This window comes from Meles meles, chromosome 5, assembly GCF_922984935.1.
Source record: "Meles meles chromosome 5, mMelMel3.1 paternal haplotype, whole genome shotgun sequence".
NCBI classification, from domain to species: domain Eukaryota; kingdom Metazoa; phylum Chordata; class Mammalia; order Carnivora; family Mustelidae; genus Meles; species Meles meles.
The window spans coordinates 124,238,942-124,254,751 of NC_060070.1; the positions used below are offsets into that span (position 1 = coordinate 124,238,942).

General features: G+C 54.0%; 2 protein-coding genes across 28 annotated transcripts; one reads left to right on the plus strand and one right to left on the minus strand.

Annotated features, from left to right (window-relative positions):
- Nucleotides 1-124: 124 nt before the first annotated feature.
- On the minus strand, nt 125-2,258 carry APOM (apolipoprotein M). The gene is made up of 6 exons (XM_046005199.1): nt 2,088-2,258; nt 1,534-1,688; nt 1,172-1,245; nt 975-1,073; nt 705-803; nt 125-274 (listed from the first exon to the last, which is right to left on the minus strand). The coding sequence occupies exons 1-6, from the start codon at nt 2,199-2,201 to the stop codon at nt 249-251; spliced, it is 567 nt and encodes a 188-aa protein (XP_045861155.1). The 5' UTR covers nt 2,202-2,258; the 3' UTR covers nt 125-248.
- A 2,082-nt stretch (nt 2,259-4,340) lies between these two features.
- Nucleotides 4,341-15,802, plus strand: BAG6 (BAG cochaperone 6). 27 transcript variants are annotated; one of them, XM_046005180.1, is made up of 26 exons: nt 4,341-4,559; nt 5,225-5,351; nt 6,705-6,822; nt 6,924-7,120; nt 7,356-7,409; nt 7,573-7,647; nt 8,271-8,509; nt 9,039-9,168; nt 9,635-9,832; nt 10,034-10,286; nt 10,602-10,706; nt 10,818-10,925; nt 11,048-11,160; nt 11,263-11,350; nt 11,554-11,837; nt 12,235-12,526; nt 12,685-12,854; nt 13,038-13,091; nt 13,221-13,323; nt 13,420-13,544; nt 13,720-13,866; nt 13,964-14,023; nt 14,130-14,276; nt 14,356-14,463; nt 15,183-15,329; nt 15,617-15,802. In XM_046005180.1, exons 2-26 carry the CDS (start codon nt 5,238-5,240, stop codon nt 15,710-15,712), a joined length of 3,525 nt encoding a protein of 1,174 aa, XP_045861136.1. In that variant the 5' UTR covers nt 4,341-4,559; nt 5,225-5,237; the 3' UTR covers nt 15,713-15,802. The 27 variants fall into 27 exon arrangements, 26 of the variants coding, with proteins under 26 accessions (XP_045861136.1, XP_045861126.1, XP_045861128.1 ...); XM_046005170.1 differs by lacking the exon at nt 4,341-4,559 and adding an exon at nt 4,595-4,744; XM_046005172.1 differs by lacking the exon at nt 4,341-4,559 and adding an exon at nt 4,595-4,744 and having other exon boundaries at nt 11,266-11,350.
- Nucleotides 15,803-15,810: the final 8 nt, after the last annotated feature.

A 15,810-nucleotide genomic window follows, 5' to 3' on the forward strand; every position in this document is an offset into this window, starting at 1 on the left:
GTTACCATCACTTAGTGTCCTTCCTGACGCCGTCCAGCTGGGGGTTTAGGTAGTAGAAGGTCCAGGGGGAGTACTGAAATGGAGATTGGGGGGATTGCTTTCTGGAGACAAGCCCAAAATGAGATGAGGATTGAAAAATCATCTTTATTACTCTTGAAAGGGAGCTGGGAGTCTCCAGCTTCTCCTCCTCCCCACAGCACAATAGCAGCTCCCACCATATCCATCTGGGGCACAGATGAAGCCACAGGTCAGTTACTGGACAGCTCGCAGGCCTCTGGTGGGAGGAGGGAGAAAAGAAGAGGATGGAAAGGAAGGAACTCCAGGGAGAAAAGCAACGTTGGTAGTAATGGGGTGGAGGAGAATGCATTCCTGCTTTTCCCCACATCAAAGAAGGGGTCCCTGAAGCCCTTTTCCCTATGTGTCTAGCCCCCTGCCCCTTTTATCCACCGGAAACTCAAGAAACCTCTTTTGAGTAGCCCAGAGCCCATCCTGGCTCCCTCAGGATGACACCTACACCACAGCTCTTGGCCACATCCTTCTGGTGCCATCGCAGCCTATGACAAATGGATGTGTCAGCACAGCCACTCTAATAATGTTAGCCTTTGACCATGTCCTCCAGTGACATCACTTGAGTCCCTTTCATCCGGCACCTGCAGAAGACTTGGTGAGTCCTAGTCCTCTTCTGTGGGACTTTACCCCCTCACCTTGATTCCTGGGAGTCCGTAAGAAGGCCTTGAAGTCCAAGCAGGAGGTCAGGGACTGGAATTCCTTCACGCACTTTTCAGGAGGATGTGGTGAGCGATCTGGAAGAGCAGGGCAGGGCCAGGCCCATCAAAGTCCCAGATTCTCAGTACCTCCGTGGTGAGGACAGCACCCAGACCCTCCTGGGATGATATCATAGGACCCAGAGTGAGAGGCTCTCCTGCCCTCCCGTTGTTTCTCTCCAACCCTTCCTGCCTGGCATCCCCACTCACTGTAGAGGAGGAAGCGCTCGTAACCCTGGCCTGACTCTTTCAGCATGATTCCACCGGGGCATGAGCTGGAGAAGAGCTTCGTCTTCATGTCAGGGCGGCCTGTTGGGGCGGGGGTTTGGTGGAGAGTGTGAGGACAGAGAGGCAAAAACAAGCAAGCCCAGGGGACTTGGGGAGGGTGAGGGCTGGAGAGAACCAACCTTCAGTTCTAAGATCTGTGCTCTCTTCAGTCACGTGGTAGATCCATTTCCGGGGCACACAGAGTCCATTTTTCCTGCAGAATTGGTGGCAAGGACGAAAGACTGAGAGACACCCCAGCCACACAGTACCAGCCTCTGTTTATTCCATCTTATTTCTCTTTGAAGTCTGGGTCCCCTTGGGTTTCAGGCTACCACGGGACAGTTGGTTTTAGGCCCATCTCTCTTCAGAGGGAAACTAAGAGAACTGTTGAACTCAGTGGGCCAAAAATGGCTATCCCAAAGAACCTAGCTCTTTGTGGGGGGGCGCTCATTTTCTAGGCAGAGACTGCCATTCCTGGTGCCTCTGACTCCTCACCACTCACATGCGGATGGTAGCACGAAGCTGGAGCTTTGTGGGGGCAGAGCCTGTAGCCATGTTGAAGACAATGTTGTCCACAGCGTCAAAAGTCACCAACTCCTCCTTGGTGGGAGCTGCCCCTGCGATAAAGTACCACCTGCCCAGGTGTGGTTCTGGGAACTGCAGAGAACGAGGGGATCAGGAGAGGGTGGGTCCCCACTACAGGGCCCATTCAACCTCTTCGTCATCACTCTTAAGACAGCAGGACTTAGCAGTGGAGTGGCAGCTGCTTTTTCCCAACAAGGTGTTGGGTTATGACAGGAAGTCATTAAGTGACTTTTCCTTTGTGGCCCCTGAGTAACCACCCACCTCCCAATTCTACCATGTCTCCACATTGATGGCCACAGTACTAATATATATATATATATATATTTTTTCTTTTTTTCTTTTTACTTGTTTTCACATTTGTTATTGTGATACACCCTTTCTCCCTTCCTTTCCCAGCGTGGTTCTGGTCATCCAAGGCAACGCACCCCCTCAGAGCCCCCACCATCGGCTTCCCCCATTCTCAGTCCATACCTCTTTCCCATCCACTCCCTGAGTTGTCAGTTGACTGTACTCAGGGCACTGGTAGATGGAGTTAAGGAGAATACCACAGAGGTAGAGCAGAGCTGCCCATATTTGGTGGAACATCTTCAGGCCGGAGGGAGCTGGTACTCTTCGTGAAGGGCCGGTGCCTTAACTGCTCTCTCTCCCCCTGCTAGTTATTCAGTCCACTCTGCTTCTAGCCCCCTTGCCTTGACCCTTGACCCTTTCACCTGCTAATGAGTAACTTCAACCTTGTTTTCCAGCCCAAGTCTGGATTACCTACAGTGTTGGGCCTTCCTCCCCCTCTTCTAGATGCCATCACACTCCATAATATACCCTGGCATGTCCAGGGTGTCTCAGGAATTATGAGAGCTGAGTCCTCTGGGTAGAAGCCTGTGGTCTTTCAGCCAGTATCTGAGCTGGATATCTGTTCTGTTGTATAGCACTGAAGAGAGGTGAACTGATTCATTCATTCACCTAGCAAACTGTTGTGTGTCCCAGCTGTTTGCCCAGCTAAGCCCTAGAGACATAAAAATGAATGACATAGTTCCTGGCCTTGAGAGCAGATAAAAAATACTAGCTGTGTAAACAAAACAAATCACTGCAGTACACAGCCTGGTAAGTTATTTAGAACAGGTATGAACCAGATGCTGGGACCTGGTGGATGGGAGGCCTTCTCTGAAGTTTGTAATTAGGGGAACAGTATGTACACCCCTGAGAAAAGTTCACTGATGCGAGCTCCTTCACGCAACATTTATTACTAGAAGGAAGAAGCTACGTCACATAAGGGTTAAGAGGATAGATATTGGTGTTAGGCAGAATGGGCACAAACCCTAACTCCACTATTTGTTAGATCTTGGACAATTTTATTAATCTCTATGCCTGTTTTTTTTTCACTTGTAAGATGACCAAATCATCAGTTTCATAGGACTAAAAGAGATAATGCATGTAAAGCCCTTAGCAAAGGCCTGCACATGGTTAATTCCAAAGTAAATATTCGCTATAATTAATGTTTGTAAAGGCACCTATTACAGTTTCTGGTGGGCTATAGGTTCTCAAATAATAGTACGGGAAGAATTGTCAAGAGGCACTCATTGGATAGTGCCAAGTGGGTGGACCAATTAATGCCATAAAAGATGGGGCTTCCTCAATACGTTTTGTATAAGCCACACAATGCCAAAAAATTTCAAAGAGGTGAGGCTTGCTGTGAGCTTGCGATTTAGTTGAAAAGAATCAACTGGGTGATGGGTATATGAGAGCCCATTATAACATTTGGAGGTAATGTTTGCCACTTTTTATAATACTATCTCAGGCGTTGAAAGGCTTTTAAGTGGGACAATACGAAAAATCCTGAGCAAATCGTTTGGCACACACCAAGTGCTCGCTGAACAGGTGTTTATTAGAACTATTAACTGAAACAGTACTGGGCCCTGGGTAGAAACTACGAATTCCAGAAAGGTGTGGACACCGGGGGTAGCCAGGCCGGCAGGAACGCGGAGCTTCTAAGTCGAAGCGCCTCAGGGCCAGGGGCATGCCCGAGGGCGGGGGTGGGGTGCCGACTGCCCAGCCGCCCATCGACTGCGGCCTGCGCCAGCCGTTCGACGGCCCCTTCAATATCCCAGGATAGGAGTCTTGGCTTTCGGTCCAGTCTGACTCCACTCGCTCCCAATTCCCAAACTTGGAGGCGCCCTTTTCTGACGAAAGTCCTGAAAAGCAGTAAATCCTCAGTTGCTCCAGAACATGGCGTGTCCTCTCGGCTGCACACCGCCGGCGAGGAATATGGCGCCCACGCCGCCGAACGCCCACCGGGCAGTACCGAGGTCAGCCCCAACGACGCGATCGCACGCGAGCCGCCTCCAACCGCCTAAAGAAACGATGACTTCCGGAGGCGCGGGAGTAGTAGCGCCGCGAGGGCCGGAGTGAGATGACAGAATTTTAGGAGGCCAGCACAGTGCCGCCTCAAATTGTCTGCCGGCCAAGACTTTAACATAGATTCATGAGGCACAATCCCCAGTCCCCAAACTCCCAAGAGGCACACAACTGTCAAAGCCTCTCGAAGAATAGCATCTCATCTGGTAATTACTTTCAGGCATTTATAGTAGCCACCCCAACCTCCCAAGACTCAAGCGCGTGCACAGAAAAAATGAACAGCGTTAGCGGGGGTGGGGCGGTACCTAAGGGTGTACGCATGCGTACTGCGACGCACGCAGGCGCAGTACGGTCCCCCGGGCGACGGTGGTGGCGGCTCCTCGGGGTGCTCGGCTCCCTCCCATCCAGGCCGGCCCCAGCCCGTCTTGCCCCCAGGAATTCACTGTTTGGGGCCACGAACTTCCTCATCGTGCCCCACAAAAGTTAAGCTTGGGGACCGGGGGGAGCCGGAAGTTACCGCCTAGCGATCCCCAAATACTATCGGGGAAACGGAAGTGGCCATCGGTGGCAAGTTGGGGGAGACCGGAAGTGACGGTACCGTGGGGAACTCGGGGGCGGAGCCCGGGGTGGTGGTGTTGGTAGTGGTGGGGTGTGTGTGTTTGTATGTGTGTGTCTGTGTGTCGGTTGTGTGTGTGTGGTGTGTGTTGGTTGCGCCGCTCTGCTGGAACATCGAGGGAAGGCGGAAGAGGGGGGCAGTCAGCTAGCCAGTCTGGCCCCCCGTGAGTGTCCGTCATCTCGGGTCTGTCGTGACTTAGGAGGGTTCGATGGGCGTGGCGTGGCGCGCGTGCGCGAAACCACTGTCTCCGCAGACTCTGGCGCGATCCCCCGCTCTCGTGTGCTCCTTAGGGTTTGCCGACCTTTGGGGCCTTTGTGGTATCGCGACTGGTGATGACACTGGTCTCCTGTTTCCTACCTTCCCGGCTCGCTAGCCTGACTGGCCCTTCCTTATTGTGATTGGCATCGTGGAGCCCCTCCCATCTTCCCGTCCTCCAGCTCCCTGTGCCGTCGGTCTCCTGCCCTTTGTGTTTCTCTCCCCGTGCCCCGGAATCAGAAGGGGGATGGGAGCGGGTGTGAGTGTGTGTGCTTGTGTGGGAGAAACTCTTTAGGTATTACGGCGGAGACTCAGACCGGGGAGGCTTCCGAGTGTATAAAATCTGCTTTGGGCGACAGCAGGCCTCCCTCCCTCTATTCTTCCTTAGGGAGCTGTCGGCCATGGAGCCCAGTGATAGTACCAGTACCACTACCAGTATGGAGGAACCTGACAGCCTGGAGGTGCTGGTGAAGACCTTGGACTCTCAGACTCGGACCTTTATTGTGGGGGCCCAGGTGAGACCCCAGCACTTCTGGAAGACACCCATTAACTCTTCCTTTTACAGGCCTCTTATCCTGAGAGAAGAGCCTGATTTTTTGGTCCTTGAATTTTCTTTCATTGGTTCCTTTGTTCATATTTTAGACAGGACAATTTCTGGTGTTTCTTGTTGAGTGAGAAGGTATGGCTTCTGTTGAATGAGGCAGATTTTGTTCTGCCTTTTTCCACCTTGATAGAACTCAGTGCAGAGAGAAATATGGAGGAAGGAGGAATCTGTATGCCATCAGCATGAGTGAACCCCAGCCCAAAGGGACAGACATGGCTTCTGCCTTTGGGAAGGGAAACAGAACAGAGATCCAAAATTCAAGTCTTAAAAATAAAAATTGGTCAGGTTTGTATTATGTTTTTAAAGGCTAGAAATCAGAGCCTATAGCTCTGCTAGATCCCTAACAGACTGTTGAGTGGAATTACTAGTATCTGTGGCATAATTTGAATCTTTTGATTTTAATGCCAGAGACATTAAAAGCTGTTTGTGCCATTAATTCCTGTGATACTTGGAGACAAAATCTTGAGGGGTTGGTCCATAGCTTTTTTTTTTTTTTTTAAATTTTTTAAAAAATTTATTTGACACAGAGAGAGATCACAGGTAGGCAGAGAGGCAGGCAGAGAGAGAGGGGGAAGCAGGCTCCCTGCGGAGCAGAGAGCCTGATGCAGGGCTTGATCCCAGGACCCTGAGACCATGACCTGAGCCAAGGCAGAGGCTTAACCCACTGAGCCACCCAGGTGCCCCTGGTCCATAACTTTTAAAATGTATACAAAAAAACTGTGTGGGGGAAAAAACAAAAAAATAACTGTGTGGGTTTTTGTGATTACTTGTGTATAAGTAGTCTGATGCTTTCCGAAGACTCACTTGTTCAGTTAGGAAAGTGTTTATTCTTTTTCTGCTCGGTGAGTCTTTCTTTCCTTAACTTGATTTTTTTGCTTCCTCTTTCCTTGTCATTGCATTTCTCTTTGAGATTGCAGAATTATATTATTTTGTGTTTGGGGAGGGTCACTGGTATCTGTAGACACACATTCCTTTGGGAGCCAGAGAGAGAAGGGAATGTCAGTTAGCTTTTCTGTTTCTCAGCCACATAATTTTCTTGTGGGCACATAACCTGAAGTTTGTTAACGTTTGTTGTCTGTTTTGACAGGTATTAACATGTCTTAGTTTGGGGCTTTGCTCAATAATTACCTCACAATCAAGACAAATGCGTAGTGATGTTATGATTGAGTGGTTTTTACCCCTCACTCCCAAAAGTCAGTTGTCCCCCTCTGTCCTTTCCATTTTCCTACATTCACTGATAGTTTTTGGTGTCTTTCCCTTGTAGATGAATGTAAAGGAGTTTAAAGAGCACATCGCTGCCTCTGTCAGCATTCCCTCTGAGAAACAACGGCTCATTTATCAGGGACGAGTTCTGCAGGATGATAAGAAGCTCCAGGAATACAGTAAGAGTTTGGGGAAGGCAGTTCAGAGGTTGAGGGATGAGCTGAGGCCTTGGGCTTACCTGATCGTATAATGCCTTGGTATGTATCTTTTTTTTCTGCAGATGTTGGGGGAAAGGTTATTCACCTCGTGGAACGGGCTCCTCCTCAGACTCAGCTCCCTTCTGGGGCATCTTCTGGGATAGGTTCTGCCTCAGCCACCCATGGTGGAGGACCCCCACCTGGTACACGGGGGCCTGGGGCCTCTGTTCATGATCGGAATGCCAACAGCTATGTCATGGTTGGAACCTTCAACCTTCCTGTAAGCTTGTGTTCCACTTAGGCCAGTTTTTGTGGGGAAGGGTGGTTTGGTTATGGTAATAGCAGAGAGCTCATAAGACAGGAGTCTCGGTGTTTAGATTGGATTTCCAGGTTCCTGAGGTCTGATATGGCCTCAGTCTTTGAGAAAAAGGGTGGGGCTCCACAGAATGAGTTGGAGGTGTGGGGGCCTTAGTATTTGGCTTCTCCCAGAGCAACTTCCCTTACCCTTTTCCCAGAGTGACGGCTCTGCTGTGGATGTTCACATCAACATGGAACAGGCCCCGATTCAGGTATCACGGGCCTGGGAGGGTCAGGGAAGGGGATCTGGGAGAAGGAGGCCATAAGGTTGGGGGAGGACCTGGCTGAGGAGCTGGCTGGGTCCTGGTTCAGTGGGTGGTAGCGTTCATGCCTCTGTCTCAGACGTATCCTCATTTTGTTTTTCTTCCTGTATAGAGTGAGCCCCGAGTACGGCTGGTGATGGCTCAGCACATGATCAGGGATATACAGACCTTACTATCCCGGATGGAGGTCAGTGGGCAAGACTGGCTAGGGTTGGTCTGTCTCTTTATTCTCTCTTACCATTCTGTGTCTGCCTGGTAGCGAAGGCGTGACTGGCCAGATCAGCCGGATTCTTCCTGCCTAATCTGGTCTCTTCTCTGCAGTCTTCACTCTTTGGGGGCAGAAAAAGTATCTTTGTCCCTGTATCTGTCTTGTCCCTGCCAAACCTTTGAGTGCCTGGTATTTGGAAAGTGTGTTGCAGACTTAGTAGATAACTTTTGTGGCATCTTTTTTCAATTACAGAAAAGAGTCCATGCTTTTTTAGTTTTCTACTTACTATATTTGATGCTGAGATGTCCCAGTTTCATTAGTTTGTTGTGACTGTAACGTGTGATTTTTTTTTTTTAATTCTCCTCGTGGAGGTTTAGGGAACCATTGTTTCTTTTTTCTGTTAGTAACTCTCAAGTATTATAGTTTATTTATTATGCGTCTTGTTAAGTTTTGTGCTGGTTGCTGGAGGGTCAAAGAGACAGGTGCAAAACCCTGCTTTCAGGGAGCCTAGTTAGAGCTCCTTCTGCAACTTGTTCTCTGTTGACTGAGTAATATGCAGCAGTCTCATCCTGCCTTTGGTATCCTAAATCTCTCCCCTTCAGTGTCGAGGGGGACCCCAAGCACAGCACAGTCAGCTGCCCCCACAGATGCCGACTGTGGCCCCGGAGCCTGGAGCCTTGAGCTCTCAAACATCAGAACCAGTCGAAAGTGAAGTACCTCCTCGGGAGCCCATGGAGGCAGAAGAAGTGGAGGAGCGTGCCCCAGCCCAGAGCCCAGAACTAACCCCTTCTGGCCCAGCCCCTGTGGGCCCAACGCCTGCCCCAGAGACAAATGCACCCAAGTGAGAACCCTGAAGGGACCCTTTGGGAGGGGGGTGGGGGGTCCTCAGTGAAGGATGAGAGCTGGGAAGGGTCTGATGGGAGAATGGGGGGGAACCACTGGGCAGCGTTACCTGTAGGGTTAGCGTAGAGAGGCAGAGAGAGGCTCTCGACCACCTGAGTGGGGTTGGGGCTGGCATTTGAGCCAGAAGCACTGCTGTCCTTGGGGCAAGGGAATCTAGGTGGTGGTTCCTGAGCCCAATCAAGACTCTCTTCTCTGAGTTCACACAGGTGGCGTTTCTTCCTTCATAGAAGGAGGTTCCTTGCCATCATAGGGATGGGGTCATGTGGTGGGGAAGGCAGAAGCAATTGTTTTCTTCTCCTTGTCTCCCCCTGGGTGCAGGTGAAGGGTGGATGTTCTGCTGGTCCTGGAAGGGATTGAGCCAGGTGTGTGGGAGGCTGACAAGAGACAGGGCAGCGTAGTCTAGGTCAGCTGGGAGGTTGGGGATCCGAGGAAAGCCTCAGCTCACTGTCTCTCGGGGTCGTCCACAGCCATCCTTCCCCGGCGGAGTATGTTGAAGTGCTCCAGGAGCTCCAGCGGCTGGAGAGCCGCCTTCAGCCCTTCCTGCACCGTTACTACGAGGTTCTGGGCGCCGCTGCCACCACGGACTACAACAACAACGTGAGCACCACCTGCCCCCTCACCCCCCATTGCGTCCCATGTGGAATGGGCTGAAATGCAGATAACCTTTTCCCCCAAAAATGACATTGTCTGCAACAAAATGGTTTTTTTGTAGACATGGGAGTAAGTGACCTTTTTTCCTTTTAGGGAAGGTGATAATCTTGGGGATGTCTAATGTTTTTATTTCTCAGTTCTTTGGGCGAGTTACTCAGGAAGCTCACTTGGAGTTAGGAAGTTAATGTAGAGTGAGGGAGATGAGTAGGTGATGACGTGCTGATCGTCTAGGAAACTTTTTGTATATGTGAAATAGAAATTATTTGCTGAGACCGGGCCCACCCAGAAGCTTCCCAGGCTGTGCCCAAAGGTGTAGAGAGCATGGTGTTATTCAGAGATGTTACTGCTTTTGTTACTGAGGTTCATTTCAGCTTAATACATTTTCCTTTTGTGCTTGGGCCCGGGGGGACAGCAAGAGGGCCGCGAAGAGGATCAGCGCTTGATTAACTTGGTGGGGGAGAGCCTGCGGCTGCTGGGCAACACCTTCGTGGCACTGTCGGACCTGCGCTGCAATCTGGCCTGTGCACCCCCGCGACACCTGCATGTGGTCCGGCCCATGTCGCACTACACCACCCCCATGGTGCTCCAGCAGGCAGCCATCCCCATTCAGGTGGGTTGGGTGAGATTGGAGGGATGGACAATGCACGGCTATTGGTGGAATGACCCAGAGTAGCTATCAGGCTTGAAATGACAGGGGTAGGGACTTTGGAAATACAAAGGGATGGAAAATGGAGAGGTTGGAGAAGTCTGTCTTGGGTACCCTTGGTTAGGCTTTTGTTTTCCTCACTCCTGCCTTATCCATCTCCTCCAGATCAACGTGGGAACCACTGTGACCATGACAGGGAATGGGACTCGGCCCCCGCCGGCTGCCAGTGCGGAGGCAGCTCCCCCTGGTCCTGGGCAGGCCTCATCCCTGGCTCCCACTTCTACCACTGTTGAGTCGTCAACTGAGGGGGTTCCCCCGCCAGGGCCAGCTCCCCCCCCGACCACCAGCCACCCGAGGGTCATCCGGATTTCCCACCAGAGCGTGGAACCCGTGGTCATGATGCACATGAACATCCAAGGTGAGTTAGGGCCAGTCGTTGGTAGAGCAGAGCTGTACATGACACGGGACATGGGTTGGCATGGAGGTGTGAGGGAGTGAGGATTCGGACAGGAGAGGCCACGGCCGGCTGCTGGAGCAGAGGAAGGAGGACAGAAGCTTTAGTCTGCTCGTGTGGGGAGGAGGGACTAATCCTTGCAGATTTGTGTGCCTGGCGAAGGGAGTGCCTCCTCCCTGTCTAGATGGAGGGAAAGGCAGGCTTTCTTGTGGGGGGGTGGGGCCTGAAGGATGCTGATCTCAGGAGGGTACAGTTAGGCCTTGGCCCCGCCTGTCTCAGGGCCACTCTCTCTGTCTCCCTGCCCAGATTCTGGCACACAGCCCGGTGGAGTTCCGAGTGCTCCCACTGGCCCCCTAGGAACCCCTGGTCATGGCCAGACCCTGGGTAAGAGTAAGGGCATCAGAGCAGGCTGAGCTCTGGGTAGAGAAGGGGTAGGGCCGAGTGGGTGGGTTGAAGGGGATCCAGGTTCAAGGTTACATCAGACCCGCCCCCCAGGCTCCACCCTCATCCAGCTGCCCTCCCTGCCCCCTGAGTTCATGCACGCCGTCGCCCACCAGATCACTCATCAGGCCATGGTGGCAGCTGTTGCCTCCGCGGCCGCAGGTAATGACCCGGAAGGGGAAGCTTGGGAGGTGGGACACGGTCCATGGTGGTGGGTGCTGTTGGCTGGCGGGCTGGAGCCCAGCCCTCAGCCCTCTTTGGTCTCTCCCCTCTGCCACCCATAGGACAGCAGGTGCCAGGCTTTCCGACAGCTCCGACCCGGGTGGTGATCGCCCGGCCCACCCCTCCACAGGCTCGGCCTTCCCATCCTGGGGGGCCCCCTGTCTCGGGTACTCTAGTGAGTAAGGGTGCAGGAATTCTGGTGGGGGAGAGTCTGGGGAGAGACTCCTGTGGTGGGGAATGGATAGGGTAGGACTGAAAGCCTCCCCTCTCTGTTCAGCAGGGTGCCGGGCTGGGTACAAATGCCTCTTTGGCCCAGATGGTGAGCGGACTTGTGGGGCAGCTTCTGATGCAGCCTGTTCTCGTGGGTGAGTCCTTGTTCCTCCCCGCCCCCAGCAAAGGGATGGCCACAGCTCTGGAGGCTGGTGCTCCTCTCCTGGTCTCATGGGTGCTTCCCTGATCTCTGCATAGGTCTTTTGTCTTTGCTTTCGTGCTGGGGAGGCCGGAACAGCAGTGCTGTGGTGTCTTCGTTTTTCCTTAGAGTTCAGCTTTTCTCTTTTGATCTCTCTAGCTCAGGGGACCCCAGGAATGGCTCCGCCTCCAGCCCCCGCCACTGCTTCAGCTAGTGCCGGCACCACCAACACCGCTACCACAGCCGGCCCTGCTCCTGGGGGGCCCGCCCAGCCTCCACCCTCTCAGCCCTCCGCGGCCGACCTGCAGTTCTCTCAGCTCCTGGGGAACCTGCTGGGCCCGGCGGGGCCCGGGGCTGGAGGACCCGGCATGGCTTCTCCCACCATCACCGTGGCGATGCCCGGTGTCCCCGCCTTTCTGCAGGGCATGACTGATTTTCTGCAGGTGAGTGGCTGGCTTGCTCTTCGGCTCACCCTCCCTTTCCTTGAGCCCAGCTAGGCACTGGCATCTTGTTGCTATGATATTGCTGCTGGGCTCCCGCCTCTGGGGGCCTGTCGGTGGGAGGGAGCCGTGGGACTTCCTTGACTCTGATCCCTGCCCCCCATTTGGAAGAGGAAGACAGGGCTGTGAAGCCTGCTTTTGGACCTAACCCGTTCAGCGGGAGAGGGGCTAGTGCTCCGCCTGCGTCTGCCGCCTGACCACACGTGCTTGTTCTGCTTCCGGGAGTAAAGACCAGAGCGGAGTTCTCCATCTTCCAGGCTCCTTTTGGTGTGTGCCTTACTGATGCCTTGCTCCCATTCTCACCTTGTTTTCTGTTGTGTGTTTTTCCTCTGTCTGCCAGGCAACACAGACGGCGCCTCCGCCCCCTCCGCCACCCCCGCCCCCACCCCCGGCCCCCGAGCAGCAGACCATGCCCCCACCGGGGTCCCCTTCTGGTGGCGCAGGGAGTCCTGGAGGCATGGGTCTTGAGAGCCTTTCACCGGAGTTTTTTACCTCCGTGGTGCAGGGTGTTCTGAACTCCCTGCTGGGCTCCCTGGGGGCCCGGGCTGGCAGCAGTGAGAGTATCGCCGCTTTCATACAGCGCCTCAGTGGATCCAGCAACATCTTCGAGCCTGGGGCTGATGGGGCCCTCGGTGAGCAAGCCGGGGGGTGCCTTGGCCTTCTCCAGGGAGGGGCAGGTCGACGACCTCTGTTGAGGGGTGTGGCTGAGGTGGGATGAGGCGGACAGGCTGGCGGTGGGTGGGCAGGCCAGGTGGTAAAGGCCACTGCTGACTTCGGCTCCTGTTCCCAGGATTCTTTGGGGCCCTGCTCTCTCTTCTGTGCCAGAACTTTTCCATGGTGGATGTGGTGATGCTTCTTCACGGCCATTTCCAGCCACTGCAGCGGCTCCAGCCCCAGCTGCGATCCTTTTTCCACCAGCACTACTTGGGTGGCCAAGAGCCCACGCCTGGTAACATACGGGTAAATGAAGACCCTGGGTCCCGGAGTTCTAGCTCTTGCTCAGCTTCCATTCCTTTTTCTGACTGTTTATCCCCTAAAACAGCGATTGCTCCAGCCCAAGCCCTGGACTTACTAGAGGTGGAGGGGAGGGCAGTGTCTTGAGGGCTGAAGCTTGGCTCTAAACTTGTGCTGTTTCTCGCACAGACGGCAACCCACACGTTGATCACGGGGCTGGAAGAATATGTGCGGGAGAGTTTTGTGAGTAGCCCTTCCCCGTCCCCTTGTCTCCTGGGTGTTGGGAGGGTAGCTGCTATTCCTCCTGCCTCCTCAATCCCTAGTTCCGCAGGGTTCCTGATTTGGGCTGTCGTTGTGTGTCTCGTTTCTCAGTCTCTGGTGCAGGTTCAGCCTGGCGTGGACATCATCCGGACAAACCTGGAGTTTCTCCAAGAGCAGTTCAACAGCATTGCTGCTCACGTGCTGCACTGCACAGGTCAGGGGCGGGCACGCGGGGTCGTGGACATCAGGGGTGTCAGAGGCACAAGGGCTGCCAGGTGCCAGCGACCCTCTCCTCGCATCTTGGCCACAGACAGTGGATTTGGGGCCCGTTTGCTGGAGCTGTGTAACCAGGGCCTCTTTGAATGCCTGGCCCTCAACCTGCACTGCTTGGGGGGACAGCAGATGGAACTGGCCGCAGTCATCAATGGCCGAATTGTAAGCACCACCCAGCCCCTCATCTCCAGCCTTTTATTTTCTTAGAGTTCCATTCTCTCTGCTATCCTGCAGTTCTTGTTTTGTTTTTCTTCTCCGAACTGTCATCCTTTACTCTTTGATGCCTTTCAAAAGTGGGTTGAAGATGTTGTGTTCCAAAGCTGCTTTCTGCCCTCAGCGTCGCATGTCTCGTGGGGTGAACCCATCCTTGGTGAGCTGGCTGACCACTATGATGGGACTGAGGCTTCAGGTGGTTCTGGAGCACATGCCCGTGGGCCCTGATGCTATCCTCAGATATGTTCGCAGGGTCGGTGATCCCCCCCAGGTAAGGGCCCCGATGGGCTATGGGGTCAGGGGACTTGAGGGAAGTGGAGAAGCCTGAGAGGGCCTTTCGTGTTCTCCTTCTCTGCCCAATTTCATAGCCCCTTCCTGAGGAGCCAATGGAAGTTCAGGGATCAGAGAGAACTTCCCCTGAGCCTCAGGTACCAGGGAGAGGTCAAGGGGCCAGACAGTGGGGAGCGGAGGGCTGCAGGTGGAAGGGCTGGAGGCTAGGGATGCTGAAGCCTGCATCTTCCTGCTGAACCGCAGCGGGAGAATGCTTCCCCGGCCCCGGGCACTACGGCAGAAGAGGCCATGTCCCGAGGGCCACCTCCTGCTCCTGAGGGTGGCAGCTCCCGTGACGAGCAGGATGGAGCTTCAGCTGAGACAGAGCCTTGGGCAGCTGCAGTCCCCCCAGTAAGTGTCAGGAGGTGAGCTGGGAGGCCAAGGGCAGGCAGAAGTTGTGCCAGTTCCTCAATATCTTCTCTCTCCCCAGGAGTGGGTTCCGATTATCCAGCAGGACATTCAGAGCCAGCGGAAGGTGAAGCCGCAGCCCCCCCTGAGCGATGCCTACCTCAGTGGTATGCCTGCCAAGAGACGTAAGGTTGGTCTACCTCTTCCCTGAGGATCTCTCTCTATCCCGTTCCCCTGTCGTGTTTGGAATTAAACTAGTTAAGAGTTGGAAGGAAGGGTGGCTCAGTGGGTTAAAGCCTCTGCCTTCGGCTCAGGTCATGATCTCAGGGTCCTGGGATCGAGCCCCACATCGGGCTCTCTGCTCAGCCGGGAGCCTGCTTCCTCCTCTCTCTCTGCCTGCCTCTCTCTGTCAAATAAATAAAATCTTTAAAAAAAAAAACACACACACAAAAAAACAAAAGAGTTGGAAGGAATTCTTCCTATTCTTGTTCTATTGCTGAGTGGACGAGGAAGCCTTCCTGGAACTTGACTTGCTCACAGTGGTGGCAGCACACCTCATGCTAGCACATGCCGGCAGTGCTGTCCTCCGGCCACCTGACTCCTGTGTGGCTGGGGCCTGTTCCCTCAAGGTGGGCTTCCTCTCGTGGACTGACTAGCTCTGAGTGTTGGATGGCTCGACTCATCCTGCCCCTCGTGTTTTGAAGAGTGAGTCCAGTGCATTCAGTGCGCTCTCGGCCAGAGCCAGATAAAACTAGGAAGGCATTGCTGTCGTCAGAATCACCCGTGGGCCAGTTCCCTTCTCTCCGCTAGACTAGAAACTCAGTGGTTGGCTCCTGGAAAGGGTGAGCTGGGCAGTGGCACTGGATCTGACGTTGATCCTCTTTTCCTTCCCGACCCCCTGTCCCCCAGACGATGCAGGGTGAGGGCCCCCAGCTGCTTCTCTCAGAGGCCGTGAGCAGGGCAGCTAAGGCAGCCGGAGCTCGGCCCCTGACGAGCCCCGAGAGCCTGAGCCGGGACCTGGAGGCACCAGAGGTTCAGGAGAGCTACAGGCAGCAGGTGCCCCCACCTTGAAGCAGAATAGGGATGGTCTAGTGGGAGGGGTCGGGTTAGGGCCCCTCTTCTCTGATCCCTCCAGAGACTCACTGGTCAGTTTGGGGCTACTACTTGGTGTTTTTTAAAGTTTCTCCCTAGTGGCATCTGGGAAGGCTCAGTGATGCCATTATCGGGCTCCCCCCAGTGTGGCTGGTGGGAAATGCTAGCTCCTAAGGGATGGCCTTGTGTGCTTGCTGGGATCCTAGGGCCTTGGCTGGTGCCTCTCCAACCTGCTTGCTCTCTCTCTCTAGCTCCGGGCTGATATACAAAAGCGACTGCAGGAAGACCCCAACTACAGCCCCCAGCGCTTCCCTAATGCCCACCGGGCCTTTGCTGATGATCCCTAGCTCTTTGCCCTATGGCCCTCCCTTACCAGGGGACCATTTCCCCCATCTTCCTTCACAGTATTTAAGAAATAAAAGTCAGATTTTCCTGGCTCTTTTGT

Coding starts and splice junctions, on each gene's coding strand:
- BAG6 (XM_046005170.1), top strand. CDS start 4,629: ATGTGTGTGTCTGTGTGTCGGTTGTGTGTGTGTGGTGTGTGTTGGTTG. Junction 11,161..11,262: donor CCCCTGTCTCGGGTACTCTA/GTGAGTAAGGGT, acceptor CTCTCTGTTCAG/CAGGGTGCCGGGCTGGGTAC. Junction 13,324..13,419: donor TCACGTGCTGCACTGCACAG/GTCAGGGGCGGG, acceptor TCTTGGCCACAG/ACAGTGGATTTGGGGCCCGT.
- APOM (XM_046005199.1), bottom strand. CDS start 2,201: ATGTTCCACCAAATATGGGCAGCTCTGCTCTACCTCTGTGGTATTCTC. Junction 1,246..1,533: donor CTTCGTGCTACCATCCGCAT/GTGAGTGGTGAG, acceptor CCAATTCTGCAG/GAAAAATGGACTCTGTGTGC. Junction 1,074..1,171: donor CACAGATCTTAGAACTGAAG/GTTGGTTCTCTC, acceptor CCGCCCCAACAG/GCCGCCCTGACATGAAGACG.